Source organism: Mustelus asterias, chromosome 7 (genome assembly GCF_964213995.1).
Source record: "Mustelus asterias chromosome 7, sMusAst1.hap1.1, whole genome shotgun sequence".
In the NCBI taxonomy this organism is placed as follows: Eukaryota; Metazoa; Chordata; class Chondrichthyes; order Carcharhiniformes; family Triakidae; genus Mustelus; species Mustelus asterias.
Window position 1 is genome coordinate 100,142,530 of NC_135807.1, and position 17,138 is coordinate 100,159,667.

The window sequence follows — 17,138 nt, forward strand, 5'->3', positions numbered from 1 at the left end:
GCGAACAACCACTATAGGCTGGCCTGTAGGCATTGCCCCCTTCAGGCCCTGCTGTTGGCAGTGTCACCCCACCAGTGTGGTCCTTTGATTTGATTATTGCCCCATGTATTAACATACAGTGAAAAGCATTGTTTCTTGCATTATAGACAAAGCATACTGTACATAGGGAAGGAAAGGAGAGCGCGCAGAATGCAGTGTTACAATCATAGCTAGGGTGTGGAGAAAGATCAACTTAATGCGAGGTAAGTCCATTCAAAATGTTGATGGCAGCAGGAAGAAACTGTTTTTGAGTCGGTTGGTATGTGATCTCAGACTTTTGTATCTTTCTCCCGATGGAAGGAAGTGGAAGATAGCATGTCTGGAGTGCGTGGGGCCCTTGATTATGCTGGCTACTTTTCCGAGGCAACAGGAAGTGCAGACCGTGTCAATGGATGGGAAGCTGGTTTAGGTAATGGACAGGGCTTAATTCACGACCCTTTGTAGTTTCTTGCAGTCTTGGACAGAACAGGAGCCATACAAAGCTGTGATACAACCAGAAAGAATGCTTTCTATGGTGCATCTGTGGAAGCTGGTGAGAGTTGTAGCAGACATGCTAAATTTCCTTAGTCTTCTGAGAAAGTAGAGGTGTTGGTGGGCTTTCTTAACTATAGCGTCCGCATGGAGGGACCAGGACAGGTTGGTGGTGGTCAGGACACCCAAAAGGTTGAAGCTCTTAACCATTTCTATTTCATCCTCATTTATGTAGACAGGGGCATGCTCTCCACTACGATTCCTGAAGTTGATGACTATCTCCTTCATTTTGGTGACATTGGAGGGAGAGATTATTGTCGTCGCATCAGTTCACCAGATTCTCTATCTCTTTCCTGTACTGTGTCTTGTCATTATTTGAAACCCAACCCACAATGGTGGTGTTATCAGCAAACTGAAAATTGAGTTGGAGGGGAATTTGGCCATACAGTCAAAGGTGTATAAGGAGTAGAGCAAGGGTTAAGGATACGGACTTGCAGAGCATCGGTATTGAGGATGATCGTAGATGAGGTGTTGCCTTGCGTCTGGTCTCCATTTTTGGAGGCAGGACGAATCTCAAAACGAGATCTCCCAATGTAAATTCCTGGCTCGAGTCACTGTCTGTGTGGAGTTTGCACATTCTCCCTGTGTCTGCGTGGGTTTCCTCCGGGTGCTCCGGTTTCCTCCCACAGTCCAAAGATGGGCGGGCTAGGTTGATTGGCCATTCTAAATTGCCCCTTAGTATCCCGGGATGCATAGGTTAGAGGGATTAGGGGGTAAATATGTAGGGATATGGGGATAGGGCCTGGGGTGGGATTGTGGTTGGTGCAGACTCGATGGGCCGAATGGCCTCTCTGCACTGTAGGATTCTATGATTCTATGAAAATTCTGTTACTGCCCCTCTCATGAGTGTTTCTGGCCATAACAGGATTTGCACCTGCACAAGCGGGGCTAAGGAATCGCTCCCTATAGTACCCGACTTTGAGAATGGGAAACATGACAGAAGCAAGGCAGAAAACGTACCTAAATCAAGGAGTCTGTCTCCTGGTCGGTTCCATTTCCAACCTTCCAGTTGCTGATGCTCGGTGTATTGGAGTCTACGGTCATGGAATACAACTCGCACGATACTCTAGGATTAAAATGGTACAAGAAGAATTATTTTCTACATAAAAGGGAAATGAATAATGGAACTTTTGCCAAACTTGACTGTATTGTTAGGTAGTGGAAATTGTACCCAAATCTTTTTAAGATCTACTCTGGTGACTTTAAACGTAATTTTCTTTTCCTGCTGCTTAAGATGATACAAATCTGTCTCAAGTTCAATCCTTAGTTAGAAAGTTAACTTTTTTCAGCAAAGGTAGCAACAGGAGTGTTACAACAGGAGGGAGGAGGATGCAATCCTTGCCAGCAATACATCTGTACATGGCTCATTATGCAAATTAATTCTGAAGTACAGGAGCTGTGGCCATTTGCACCCACCTTCTGTTATAGCTCTTCTGTTGCAAGCTACACTCAGACATAGTATGCCTCTCTAATATTTTCAAATCTATTTGCCTGACTCTCGAATTCCTAATCTTACTTATTGAGATCCCCTACAGATTTTCTCAAACCCACTCAATAAATAGTTCTGAAATACACCAATTGTGGCAAACAGAGCACTTGGCACAATATCTAAACGAACTCTCTGGGACTTTCTTACAGCTGCTTTAGTGGGAATTAACTAAGTCAGTCTTATCTTCATCTAGATTCACATTATGCACCAAGGAAAAAATATTCAAATTATTACAATTAAATATACATCAACGTGCTTTAGTCATTGATTTACACTGAGTCATTGACTAAACCATTTGTCATTTGATGAAAAGGTGACCCACCTTAACCATTTTTCCACTTATTTCTGGTAAATCTCCTATTTTTCGGTTATCTAGCATTCGGACTTCATAAGATTGACCTGTTGAAGTTCAAAAGTTAGTTTAAGCTACTAGTCTCAGTTCAAATCAACTACAAGTAATGATCAATTCCAGTAAGATGGTTCAGTGTGAGGCAATTACAAGGTAATGGCCATACAGTATTTTAATTTAAATTCATTTATTGGTTGAAAATATCTACCAGTGCAAATGAAGCAAAATATTTGGAACAGGATAGCAGATTCCACAGGAACATCAAGATAGCAAAAAGCATCTGAAGTGATATTGAAATACACAATCAAATCTTGGAGGTGCTGCAAGGTTCTATAAATTTGCATAATTCTGTCCATTTATCATTTACTCTCTGGCAAAGCACATAAATCTGCAAAGTTTTAAAGTCTATTCTGCACAAAGTTCGATCAAAACATTGACTTATTGTAATCCTCAAAGAGGATACTTCCTCAAGTATCTTACACATGTGGTTAATGTGGCTGTAGTTGAGGCTTTTAAAAAAAAAAACTGTCCACAACCTTGAGTTTCCTGCTTATTCTCACTTCCGCTGACAGCAACATCCTCCCATACAGCAGCAACAATTTCCATATCAGCCAGCAATCTGGACAGCATGGCTTATCATTAACCCCAACATTAGGTTCAAAACTCAAATTGACTAGAAGGTTTGTTGGGGGGAGCCCATATCAAAACATACTTTTTTCTTGCATGTTTTAATTCAACGGTGTTTTATTCAAAAGTACACTATACCAATAAGGGGTGACTCAGTGTGGAGAAACTATAAAGCAATAACCATTACAATTAAAAGAAAAGACAAAATACTGATGTTAAAAATCTGCATTGAGAAGAGAGTGTCTTTTTTTACACAGTGAGTTCTGATGATGTGAAGTTTGGAACAAGCAGATTCAATACTAACTTTCAAAGGAGAATTGAATTCATGCTTGAAACAGAAGTAATGGCAGGGCTGTATAAGCAAGCTAGATAGGCTCAATGGATCAAATGGCCTTGTTCTGTGTTCTACAATTCCATGAAATCTGAAATAAAAAACAGAAATCCTGGAATTCTTAGTTCTGATGAAAGCTCGTTGTTAACCCTACTTTCCTCTCTCCACAGATGCTGCCTGACCTGATTATTTCCATTATTGTCAGTAATGCAGTTGAGAAATTATTTAATCAAATACAAACACGCCTTCATATTTATCTGTGCTCACTTATATACAAAATAATCTGTCTTCCTAACCATTTAAAAACTTCCCAAACATTTGCGCAGTTGCAAGTTATGAGTAAAATAGAATATTCAGCCAACTGGATAAATTCTGCATCGGAACACAAAAATAGGAAGGTAATTCAGAGACTCAAGCTTGTCCCATCATTCAGTTAGAACATGCTGATCTGTACCTCAACTCCATTTATCCACCACTGCTCCATATCCTTTATTACCCTTACCCAACAATCGGAATTTTAACTGATCCAACACCCACAAACTTTTACAGGATAAATTACATATTTCCTCGACCCTTCAACTGTAGTAAAGTACGTCCAAATCACCTGGCTCCAATTTTAAGATAATGCTCTTTCCTTCTTGGTACAAATAGTCATTTGGTAGTTTGGAAAGGATTTAAAGCTTTAGGAACACACATAGTAAACTAAATATAATCCTGAAAACCGTGATTTAACAGATTGCACACTTGTCCCAAGTTTTTTTCCAATGAAGGGGGATGAATTTGTGTGTTGGTAGGGGAACAAACTGAACACGTTACTTTCAATGTCGAATGCAGTGAGGCAATTTTAAAGTTAAAACAAATGCTTAGATATACTGTCTTCAATTTTCATTTAGAAAGAGTTTTAAACAGTTAAGAAAAATACATCACTGGCACTCCAAAGACGAACAGATAAGGAAATGGATGATAAATTTTGAGGGCAGTGATTAGAAGTAGTGATCAAAGCTGTAATAATAGTCAACAAGATGGACAACAGTGCGATACATTTGATTAGCTACACTGTCACTGGACTCAATATTCAACCCGTTCACCACTGACGTACCATGACTGGCATAGATACCAACTATTTGCCAGTCACTGATATCTACCACTAAAAAGGACAAAAGCAGCAACATAATGGAAACATAACTACCTCCAAGTGTATTTTGGACATGTACCACTGTTCCTTCAATGTCACTGGATAAAAAAGATGAGATGGGACCTGTATAGGCCAGACAGGTTGACCTATAAAGAGCTGGGACTGAGTTCCTTGTGGGGTGTTTTGCTCGTGCAATGGGGGAAGGGAAGGGGGGTTTGCTAGACTGTAGGAACCAGAAGATATCAGAAAGGATTGCCGAAGTGCACAGTTTACTGGGAGAGATAGACAGCACTTCAATAGTATGTTTATAGGGGTGCTTAGAGTAGGGGAGACAGTAACAAACTCTAAATAAGGGTTACTGTGCATGTACATGAATGCACAGAGTGTGTCAAATAAGATTGGTTGATTAAAAGTGCAGATTGCAAGTCAAACAACGTGACTTCACGACAGAGTTTGAAACAGCGAGACTTCGAGAGAGTGAGGTTGAAACAGTGAAATGTCGGCAAAGAGGGGTTAAAGTAGCAAGACTGCTACAGCGAGAGGCTAGATTAGCGATACTTCAGGTTAGAGAAGCTGAAACAGCAAGACTTCAGAAAGAGGCTTAAAAATCGCGAGAAGGGGAGAGAGTGCAACAAGATTTCAGAAAGGCCTAAAGAGTATGAGAAGAGGAGTTGGGCAGCAGTTCAGGTGTTGAGAAAAAAAAATGTGACCTCAGAACAAGATAAATAATTGGTTGGTGAATATTTTGCTCATTTATCTTTCAAAACCGTAGTTTAGTAATTGTAAGCATTTATTAGTATTCGTGAGGTTTACTAGCAGTAACAAAGCTCACTGGGATTAGTAGGGTTCATTAATTATAAATGAACAACAATAATTTAATACACAATATAGTTGGCAGGGTAGTTGGTGTTTTGCATTGCAGAACATGGGAGCCCCTAGACGCTAGTGTGACCCAGGACAAACACATCTGCAGTGGCTGCGGCTTGAAGAGCTTTGGCTCAACAATCATTGAGCTGGAGACAAAGCTGTGATGCATCAGAGAGGGGGAAGTTACCTGAACACTTTGTGCCAGGAGGCAATTACATCTCTTAGGGTAGGGTCTTCTGATTTGGTCAATGGTTAAGGACAGCACAGTGTGACTGTAGGTGAGGCAGGTTTGGGGATCCAGAAGGTAGAAGTGGAGGGGCTTCAGCCTTTGCAATTGTTCAACAGGTTTAAGTTCCTTGCAGCATGTATAGATAAAAGAAGTGCTGCAGGGTGGATGAGCAAACTGACTATGGTACGGGAGGATATTCAAGTAGATGAATTACTAACAATGTGTGGTCATTAGTTACAGTACAGTCAGTCTGCTGCTGCCAAGAGTGAGAGTCCGAATGGCTTTATTGCCTACCTGGCACCTGGGTTTAGGGCCAACAATTCATAGAATCCCTACAGTGCAGAAGGGAGCCATTTGGCCCATTGAGTTTGCACCGACCACAATCCCACGCAGGCCCTATCCCCATAACTGCACTTATTTACCCTGCTAGTCCCCCTGACACTAAGGCGCAAATTACTATGGCCAATCCAACTAACCCACACAGTGACAAGCACTGCTGTCTCAAAGCGCCAGGGATCTGGGTTCGATTCCCGCTTGGGTCACTGTGTGGAGTTTGCACATTCTCCCCGTATCTACATGGATTTCTTCCGGGTGCTCCGGTTTCCTCCCCTAGTCTGAAAGACATGGTTAGGTGCATTGGCCATGCTAAATTCTCCCTCAGTCTACCCAAACGGGCGCCAAAGTGTGGGAACTAGAGGATTTTCACAGTAACTTTATTGCAGTGTAAATGTAAGCCTACTTGTGATACTAATAAATAAACTAGCTAAATCTTTGGACTGTGGGAGGAAACTGGAGCACCCGGGGGAAACCCACGCAGACACTGAGAGAACGTGCAAACTCCGGGGCTGGAAAGAAACTTACAGAAGAAAGATCCAGTGGCCATGGTCTACGTTGTTACCAATGACACACATAGGACCAGGAAAGAGGTTTTATTTGGAGAATATGAACAGCTAGAGACCAAATTTTTAAAAAACTTCAAATAATCTCTGGATTATTCAACCATGAGCAAATTGGTTTAGGGTAAATAGGATTAGAGAGATGACTACGCTGCTCAAAGACTTGGTTGGGAGAAATGGGTTTTGATTTATGGGGCACTGGCACCAGTGCTGGGGAAAGTGGGAGCTATACCAATGGGTCTTCACATGAATCCTGCTGGGACCAGTGTTTTGGAAAGTCGTTTAACTAGGGTGGCAGAGAGCTTTAATTTAAATGAAATGGGGAAGGGAGAGAATCATGCAAGACAAGATGTAGTAAACCAATGAGAAACAACAAGTTAATAGAGTACAATAGCAATTTGGTAATGATCACCAGCATGTGACAGGAAGGGAAAGCGAACAAGTGCATCAGCAGATAAGGCTGGGTTTGCAAAAATTGTAAAAAGACTAGGTATCTGAATGTGTGCAACATTCTAAACAAAATGGATGAATTATTAGCATGCACAGAAATAAACAAGTATGACCTGATAGCCATTACACAGATATTGTTGCGGGAGGACCAAGGCTGGGACCTAAATATTGACACGGATTTGACATTTTGAAAAGACAGGAAAAGGGTTGGGGAAATTCTGTTAATGAAGGATGCCATTAATACAGTAATGAAAGTACTGGCTCTGGCTCGAAAGAGCAAATATAGAATCGGTTTGGGTCAAGGTAAGAAATGGTAACAGTAAGAGGTCATTTGTGGGAGTAGTTTATCTTCTTCTTAAGCAATCCCTCAAGAGTCGACCTACAGTTACTGTCACAGGTGGAGCAGACAGTGATTGGAGGAGCAAGTGGATGGGGTATCCAGGTTGCAATGCACTCCTTTCACTATTGACACTTGGCTTCAATTTGCTCTCGGCAATGAAACTCGAGGTGTTCAGTTCCCTAGAATCATAAAATCCCTACAGTACAGAAGGAAACCATTCAGCCCATTGAGTCTGCACTGACTCACCAACAGAACATCCTACCCAAGCCCTAACTCCATAAGCCCACATATTTACCCCGCTAATGTCCCTAACCTATACATCCTGGGACATTAAGGGACAGTTTTTAGCATGGTCAACCTAAGTTGCACATCTTTGGGCTGTGGGAAGAAACCAGAACACCTGGAGGAAACCCACGAAGACACGAGGAGAAAGTGCAAACTTCACACAGTCATCCAAGGCTGGGATTGAACCCGAGTCCCTGGCACTATGAGGCAGCAGTGCTAACCACTACTCCTTCCTGGAGTCTTTCCCTCCACTTCTGGCAGTCTTGGGCCAGAGGTTCCCAGATGTCAGTGGGGAGGTTGCACTTTTTCCAAGGAGGCTAAGGGTGACCTTGAAACGCTTCTTTTGCTATCTGGTGGTTCGTGAGCCAGGTCGAACCTCCAAGTAGAGTACTTGTTTTGGGAGTCTCAGGCACGTGGACGACATGGCCCACTCAGCAGACCTGATTGACCACAGTCAATGCTGGGAATGTTGCCCTGAGCAAGAATACCGACATTGGTGTGCCTACCCTGCCAATGAGTTTGCAGGATCTTGCAAAAGCAGCCCTGGTGGTATTTCACCAAAGTTTTGAGGTGCCAAGTACTACTGTACATAGTCCACGACTCTGAGCCATATAGGAAGGCGGCTATCACTACTGCTCTGTGGACCATGAGCTTGGTGCCAGGTCAGAGGTGCTGGTCTTCAAACACATTCTTCTTCAGGTGACCGAAGGCTGCGCTAGTACACTAAAGGCCTTTGTTAACAGTGGGCTCCCAAGGTATGGAAAGTGACCCACGTTGCCTGAGGCCTCACCATGGATTTTGATAACTGGAGGACAGATTGGTAGAGGACCTTTAACTTACTCATGTTAAGGCCCATGCTCTGTATGCCTCGGTGATGGTACTGACAACAGCTTAGAGCTTGGCCTCCAAGTGTGCACAGATACAAGTATTATCTGCATACTGTAGTTCAATGACAGAGGATGGTACAACATTAATCTGACCTGCAGACAGAAGAGGTTGAAAAGGTTGCTGTTTGTTCCAGCAGGTGGGGGGAGCTTGCTGAGGTGGAGATGGAACATTGGAGCGGGAAGATCAAGAAAAGTGCCAGTGCAGTGACACAGCCTTGCTTGACCCCAGTCCGAACATGAATTGGGTCTATGGTGGATCCAAAATGCATGCTGCAGGATTGAGTCGAGGACGCTCTTGTTGAAGACAGAGTCTCTTAAGGAGATATTTGAGGTGCTCCTTCCAGAAGCTGACTGCCTGTTTTTGATGAGCACATCTCCATTCTTGGCCAGCAATGGGTTGGGATCAGCGTGCTTGGGCCACTAGTAGACTTGACTGCATTAAAGAAACCTACAGAATTGTTACAGCACAGAAGGAGGGCATTTAGCCAATTATATCTGCACCAGCTCTCCAAACAAGCAATATGGCTTAATGCCACTCAACTGCTTTTTCGCTGTACCCCTGCACATAATTTTTTATTCACATAGTAATCTATTGCCCTCTTGAATGCCTCGACTGAACCTGTTTCCACCACACTTCAAGGCAGTGCATTCCAGACCCAAACCACTCATACATTTTTTCTCTCACATTTGCTTCTTTTGCAAATCACTGTAAATCTGTGCTCTCTCATTCTTAATCCTTTTGTGAATGGCAACAGTTTCTCCCCATCCATCCTCTCATGATTTTGAACATCTCTATCAAATCTCCTCTCTGCCTTATTCTCTCCAAGAACAGTCCCAACCTCGCCAATCTATCCTCATAACTGAAGTTTCTCATCCCTGGAACTGTTTTTGTAATCCTCATATGTATTCTCTCCAATGCATGCTTGGGCAGCACAGTGGCAAGCACTGCTGCCTCTCAGCACCAGGGATTCGGGTTCAATTCTGGTTTTGGGTGACTGTGTGAAGTTTGCATATTCTCCCCGTGTCTGCGTGCATTTCCTCCAGGTGCTCCAGTTTCCTCCCACACTCCAAAGATGTGGGGTTACGGGGATAGGGCCTGTGTGGGATTGCTGTTGGTGCAGTTTCGATGTTCAACATAACCCCCTTGGCTCTTCTACTCTATGCACCTATTAATAAAATGCAGACTACCATATGTTTTACTAACTGCTCTCTCCACCTGTCCTGCCACATTCAATGGTCTATGCACATATACACCCAGGTCCCACTGCTCTGCATCCCTTTAAGAACTTTAACCCTTATTTTATATTGTCTCTTCATGATCTTACTACCAAAATGCATCACCTCGCGCTTCTCTGCCCCCTATCTGCCCACTCCACCTATCGTCTATGCTCTTTTGAAGTTCTACACTGACCTCTCTACAGTTTGCAATACTTCCAAGTTTTGTGTCAACTGCTGAAAGAGATGTTGGATATTATATTGAAAATATTAGTTTAAAATTCTAGTATATGCTCATCATCACCACGACTTACTAAAAGGGTTTGAAAATCTTCAGCTCAGTCTGTGAGAGGCAAGCTGCAAAGTCCCAAGGACACAATCAGACAAGGACTAGTCCCCAAGCAGGCTTCACAAGTGTTAGATCTCAAGATTTGTAATTAATTAGTGTGGGGTTCTTTCTACCATCTACTCTGACAGCCAAATCATCCAGTGATATCAAGATCAAGGTCAGTAGTATATGTCAGGAAAAGCAAGGGTCCCAATACTGATACCCCTGGAGAAAGCCACTACAAACCTTTCTCCAGCCTGAAAAATAGCCATTGACCATAACTCCCAGCTTCCTATTATTCAGCCAATTTTGTATCCACATTGCTTTTATTCCATGAGCTATAACGTTTCTGACAAGTCTGTTGTGAAGCACTGTATCATGTGCCTTCTAAAAGTCGATGTGCACCACATCAACAGCATTACCCTCATCAGTCCTGTTACCTCTTCAAAAACTCCAGCAGCTTAGTTAAGTGCAATTTCCCCTTTAAAGCCGTGCTGGCTCTTCCTAGTCAACCCACATTTTTCCATGCGACTACTAGTTTAGTTTATTTATTAGTGTCATAAGTAAGCTTACATTAACGCTGCAATTAAGTTACTGTGAACTAGTTACTGTTACTAGTCGCCACACTCCGGCGCCAGTTCAGGAACACTGAGGGGGAATTTAGCATGGCCAATGCACCTAACCAGCACATCTTTCAGACTATGGGAGGAAACCGGAGCACCCGGAGGAAACCCATACAGACACGGGGGGAACATGCAAACTCCACAGACAGTGACCCAAGCCAAAATCAAACTTAGGTCCCTGGTGCTGTGAGGCAGCAGTGCTAACCACTGCCACCGTGCTGCCCTAACTCTATCCCAATCTAGAAGCTTGTCCACTACTGAGGTTAAACTGACAGGTCTGTAATTGCTGGGGCTATCCTTCCAACCTTTTTTGAACAAAGGCATAACATTTACAGTTCTCTAGCACCTCCCAAGTCCAGAGAAGGCTGGAAGATTATGGCCAGCACCTCTGGAATTTCCATTCTCACTTCCTTCAATATCCTTGGATGTATCTCCTCCGGTCCCTCTACCTTGTCAACTTTCAGTACTCATTGTTTATTCAACACTTCCTCCTTATAAATTTTGAACCTTCTAGGGACTGAATTTCCTCATCTGTCACCACATCTTGGGTAGCATGTACCTCCTTGGTACAGATGGAGTCAAAGTATTCATTTAATACCTCAGCCACACCCCCAGCCTTCATATGTAAATTCCCTTTTCGGTTCTTAATCGGCCCTTCTCCTTTTAATGTCCTTTTACTATTTTGCCTATAGAAGACTATGGCATTCCCCTTTACCGCACACATCGTGGTTGCTGGATATCCTGCGCTCTCTCGACTCACTCATCTGTTCTTTAGCTCACAGGTATTTTGCTGGACCTCAGCCTTCAGAGCTGCATTCTCGTTCTCAAGTTGGGTTGCTGTTTCAGTTTCCGAAAAGTTTTGAGCTTGTACCTTTTCAGCTCCTGGATTTCCTAGTCATTCTCATCGAACTAGTCTTGGTGCTTCCTGCCATCACTGCTTTAGAGCTATTCTGATTTTGATCATGCAGCAGATTAGACGGTGGTCTGTCCAGTTGTCGTCGACTCCTATCATGGCTTAGGTGACACGCACGTCCTTGCAGCCCTTGCTCAGATGATAACATAGTTGTGCAGGTAGGGTCCAGTTCTTTCAGCAAGGTTGTTGCCAGGAGGCCTTGTACCCGTTTCTCTGATGAACAAGGTGTTGATTATGACAAGGCCGTATGCAGGGCATTTTGTAAAAAGCAAGATATCCCTAGGATTTCCCTAACCCCTCACTGCCGATTGATTACACCACCCCAGATGTCTGTGTCCTTTCCAACTCTGGCATTGAGGTCGTCAAGGAGGGTTAGCTTGTCAGCCGTTGGGACTTGGGCCAAGGATTGATTCAGGCTGGAGTAAAATTCTTCTTTGGACTCGTCTGTAAGGCATACACGCCAAGGACCTCAGCACGCTGGCTTTGGGCGAGGGTAAGCCGAAGGGTCATGAGGTGTTCATTTATTCCACTAGGGGAGTCTCAGACAGCAAATTAGTTCCCTTTTAATGGTGAAGCCAACTGCGTGGCAGCGGTGATCTTCCTCTGGTTTACCTTTCCAAAAGCCACCTTGTTCCTTGAGCTGTCCTTCCCCTGCCTGCCTTAGGGCGGTGATGTCAATGTTGAAATATCTCAGCACCCAGGCAATGACAGTAGTACACAGTTCCAATCTGTTACTGTTGGGACTGTCCATGAGGGTCCTGACACTCCAGGTCCCAAACTTAATTTTAAAGGAGTGCAAGATGCCTGTGCATTAGTTCTTTTAACATGGGGTGGCTTAACGAAGCAAGGCCTGGTCCAGTGGCAAGGGGACCCAAAAAGACTGGGTAACCAGACTCCACTGTATGGGCCTAGGACATACAGACACAGGTACTCCTACTGTGCTCCTTTCTCCTTCCCACAGGAACGGTCTCCTTGGGACTCAAGTGCACTGTTAGCCTCACGAGCTCGATTCCATGTAATGGCCCTAAAGCTGCTTTACATTGGGTTTGTCACTCTCCCCCCCACACTGCTCAATGCTGGGTTTGCCGTTCTCCTCCTGTGAAGCTTTATAATGGGTTCACACTCCTCCCGTGCTGAGAGGTTTGCTGCTGTTCTCCTGTGCTGATTTATACTGGGTTTGCCACAATCCCCTCTCTGCTTTATTCTGGGTTTGCTGCTGTCCTCCTGGGTTCATCGCTCTCCTTCCATGCTGCTTTGTACTGGATTCGCTTCCCTCCTTCCCCACTGATCAACACAACTTTTATCCACCTCTGTTCTTGCCGCCTCTCAGAGTGAACTCCCACTCGCTCTTTGCAGTTTTATTTCCACTGTCCTCGCCGACTGAGTAGTTTATAGGCCTGCTGACGGTTGTTATATGGTAGGACAGGGTGTGCAGGAAAAAAATAAATGGGACATGTAAGAAAGCTACTGCAATAATAATGGGCGACTTAAATCTATATGTAGATTGGGTGAATCAAATTGACAAAGGCAGCCTGGAACATGAGTTTATAGTGTATTAAGGACAATTTTTCAGGTCAGCATATTCAACAATTATCTAAGGAGCAGGCTATTCTGACCCGGTAATGAGCAATGAGAGAGAGTTACTTAATAACCTCAGATTAAAGGAACCTCCAGGTGACAGCGATCATGTGACAAAATTTCATGTTCAGTTTGAAGTGTGACTCTAAAACTAGCATTTTCAACGTGAATATAGGTAATTGTAAACGAATGAAAGCAGATCCAGCCAAAGTTAATTGGGAAACCAGGTTAAAAGGTAGGACAGCAGAGGTACAACGTTTAAAGAGAAATTTAGTTATTCTTAGAGATTTATCCTAACGAGAAAGAAAGACCCTTTTGAGAAGGATGCATCAGCCATAGTTCAAGTTAAGGATCGTATCAAATTGAAAGAAACACTATACAAATCTGCAAAGGTTAGTAGTTCAGAAGATTAGTCAGATTTTTTAAGAACCAGCAAAAAATGATTTAAAAAGAAAGAAGAGCACAAGCGAAAGCTAGCTAGTAATATAAAAACAGATAATAAATGTTTCTATAAGTATTTAAATAGGAGAAAAGTAACTAAAACTAGTGTTGGTCCTCTGGAGAACAAGAAAGCCTAGGGAAGTGATCATGGAAAACAAGCAATGGGCAAAGGCACCAAATAGGTACTTCTGCATCCACCTTCACTATAGAAGACTTAGAACACCAGTGGAAGGAGGAACATAAAACAATCACCATCACCAGGAAAAAGATGCTGGTAAAATTGTTTGACCTAAAAGCTGACAAGTCCCCAGGACCAGACAGCCTGTATCCCATGGTCTTAAAGGAAGCAGCTACAGAAATAGTAGATGCATTGGTTATAATCTTCCAAAATTCCTTATGTTCTGGAAGGGTCCCAGTGAATTGGAAAATAGCTAATGTAACACCTTTATTAGAGAAAGGGAGGAAACTACAGGCCAGTTAGCCTGACATCTGCTGGAGGAAAATTGCTAGAATCCATCAAGCAGGTTGTAGCAGAATTCGGAGAAAATTATAGCTTTGTCAGGACAGGTTGCGAAAGAGAAATTGTATTTAGTTAATTTAATAGAGGTTTTTGAGGAAGTAAAAAAAGATAAATAAAGAGGAACCTGCAGATGTGGTGTACTTGGATTTGCAGAAGGATAAGATGCCACATCAAGGGTTACTACGCACGATAAAACTATACGGTATAGGGGGTATCATATTAGCATGGATAAAGGGATTGCTTAGTGTGGTAGCATGACCGCTTTAATGGGTGATCTTTCATGGGCCTTGTGACCAGGCTGGAACCAATGCATGCAAACCTCTGCCTATCGGGAGCTCATCCCCAGAGTTGGAGGCTGCAGTTGGATGTTGTCAGGAGTAGACCTTAATAGTTGTGCTGTTAAACCCTTTATATAGTTCTTCTCGATCAATAAATTTTTTAGTTTGTTACTTGCCATATTAAGTCACCTTGAGTTACTACTCTGGTGACAAGGACAAACCATATGAGTCTTTGAAAGCTGCACTGCAGAGTGAGAGTGGAAGGAGTGTGATCACTCGATGCAAAAGAAAACAGACTCCATTTTAAAGATGATTTTATTTGGGAAAATAGAGTCATTTGATCCCAAAGTCAAGAGTTGGAGGCAGTACATTGAGAGGCTGCAGTATAATTTTGCGATAGACAAAACAGCAGCTGAGGAGATACAGAAAGTGATACTGCTCAAAGTCTGTGGCCCACAGATCTACAACCGGGTGAGTTTGACATCACCCAAAACTCCAGACACAAAACCTTTGACCAGTTAGTCAATTTAGTTAAAGATCACTGTATTCCCCAACCTTCCGTTATCATGTAAAGGTACAAATTTCATTCTGCGGTTAGGGAGCCACATGCTACGGTCTCCAGTTTCACAACCAGACTTTGATGACTGGCTGAGCACAGAGTTCGGGCCTTCTTTGAGATAAATATTGAGGGATAAACAACCCCAACACCCAAAAGAAACTGCTCGCTGAAACCAAGATTTCACTGGAAAAAGCAGTAGAGATGGCCCAAGCAACCAGGTGCACTGAGCCAGGTGTGTGCGAGCTGCAAGGCATGCAGAGGGAGATGAATCAGTTGTGGTGAGAAAAGGCTGCTGGCAGGACAGCCTGAGAAGAGTCATTCAGCACGATGTCCCAGGGTTTTTGGTGTAGGGGAGACCATCCCCAAGAGTCGTGCCAGTGCAAGAATTCTACTTGTTTCAGATATAAAAAGGGTCACCGGCAAGCTAGGTGTAGAGCGAAGCAGGCTGCACAGAACACACCAAAACAAAAGGAAACAATGAATACAACCCCTGTGAATAAGCTGCTAGAGGAACCAAAGAGGAGATCAAAGGCTTACACACTCAATCAAGTCTAACTCAACAATATACCGCCCACTGAGATTGTTTTAATGGTTAACAGCTGCCCGCTGAAAACAAAGGTCGACACAGGTGCTGCAGCCAGTCATAGGTGAAAAAAATATTCAAACATCTCCAGAAGAGACTGCAGCCCTCAAGTCTTAGCCATTCTGAGGCTACTCTGACATACACTGGAGAAACACTAAAGATAGTGGGGACAACCTCTGTATCGGTATCGTATTGGAACCAGACAGCTCAACTGTCCGTCTTGTGATTGAAGGCCAGAGGCCCAGTCTCATGGGACAGGCTGGTCAAAACAAATAATACTGAGCTGGCTGGAAATATTTAATGTCCAGGATGGAGCATTTCAAGAACTCCTTTATAAATATCAGGAGGTATTCCAAAGATAACTGGATGGGATGAAAGGAGTTAAAGCCAAAATCTACTAAAACTCTGAGGCTACGCCTTGGTTTTTCAGAGCTACATCAGAAAGTACAAGTCAAACTGAAAAGGCAGGAGAACGTGGGCATCATCAAGCCTGTGCAGTTTTCCGAATGGGCTGTACCCATCACCCCATCCTGAAACTGAATTTTACAGCAAGGATCTGTGGGGAGTACAAGCTAACAGGGGAGTCCAGCTAGATTGTTAATCCATTCAGAGGGTAGAGAACCTCTGTGCTAAGTTAATAGGGAGCCTCAAATATACTAAGCTAGATCCAAGTCATATTTATCAGCAACTGGAACTGGAAGAGGACTCCAGAAAGTTAGCTGCACTAAGGGGTTATATGATATAATTACTTCTTGGTGTCTCATCAGCCTGTGCCATTTTTCAGTGCACTTTAGAGGGCCTGTTACAACGAATCCCCAAAGTGGTGGTATGCTTGGGTGATGTCCTAACTATAGGTGCGTCTCCTGAAGAACAGTGCAACCCTAGAAGAGGCCCTTAAGAGGTTTAAGGAAGATGGCATATGTTTAAAGCATGAGAAATATATTTTTCAAGCTGGGGAGGTTACGTACCGTCATTTCAAAGTTGATGCAAAGGGGTTGCATCCCTCGAAGATAAAGTGAAAACTATTGAAGGAGTGTCTGCACCCAGAAATGTGACAGAACTGAAAGTCTATCCCAGGAATGGTCAATTACTGACAAACATATCAACAATTCTGGCCCCCTACACAAACCTTTAAAAAAGCATCAAAAAGGCAAGTGGGGAGACTTGCAAAAAGGAGCTTTGGTCAAAGTCAAACAGGCTTTACAGTCATTGACAATGCTCATACTCTTCGAGCCCAGAAATCCATTAGTAGCCATTTGTGACTCCATAGAGTTGGAGCAATTTTATCCCACAGAATGGCAACTGGGGCGGAGAGACCAATTGCAGTTGCTTTGAGGACTTTGACAGATGCTGAGAAAAAGTACTCACAAATAAACAAAGAAAGCATGGCAGTTATCTGCACCGAAGAAATTTCACCAGTACATCTACAGACAGCATTGCATTATTATGTCAGACCATATGCCATTGTTGGGGCTTTTCTGGAAGGTTAAGCTAGTGCTGCCAATTGCCTCAGTTAGGGTGCAGAGATGGGCGTTGCTGTTGGCAGCATACAGCTATACCTTCCAGACTAGGCTGGGGACACATATCAAATGGGGTGCACTAATCCGCCACCCATTGCACATTGTCATCACATGTTCCGCAAGAG

General features: G+C 43.3%; 1 protein-coding gene across 4 annotated transcripts in view; it reads right to left on the minus strand.

Moving 5' to 3' along the window:
• LOC144495878 (upstream-binding protein 1-like) overlaps positions 1-17,138 on the minus strand; it is a 104,298-nt gene that overhangs the window by 66,977 nt on the left and 20,183 nt on the right. For 3 of the 4 annotated variants that reach the window (XR_013498350.1, XM_078216566.1, XM_078216565.1), the window contains exons 3-4: positions 2,382-2,458; positions 1,531-1,636 (exon numbers count right to left, since the gene is read on the minus strand). Coding sequence is in view for 3 of the 4 variants with exons in the window: in XM_078216566.1 (XP_078072692.1) it covers positions 1,531-1,636; positions 2,382-2,458 (183 nt within the window). In the remaining variant the exon portion in view is untranslated. Of the gene's footprint in view, positions 1-1,530; positions 1,637-2,381; positions 2,459-3,339; positions 3,458-17,138 lie in introns of all 4 variants that reach the window. The other variant, XM_078216567.1, reaches the window with a different exon arrangement.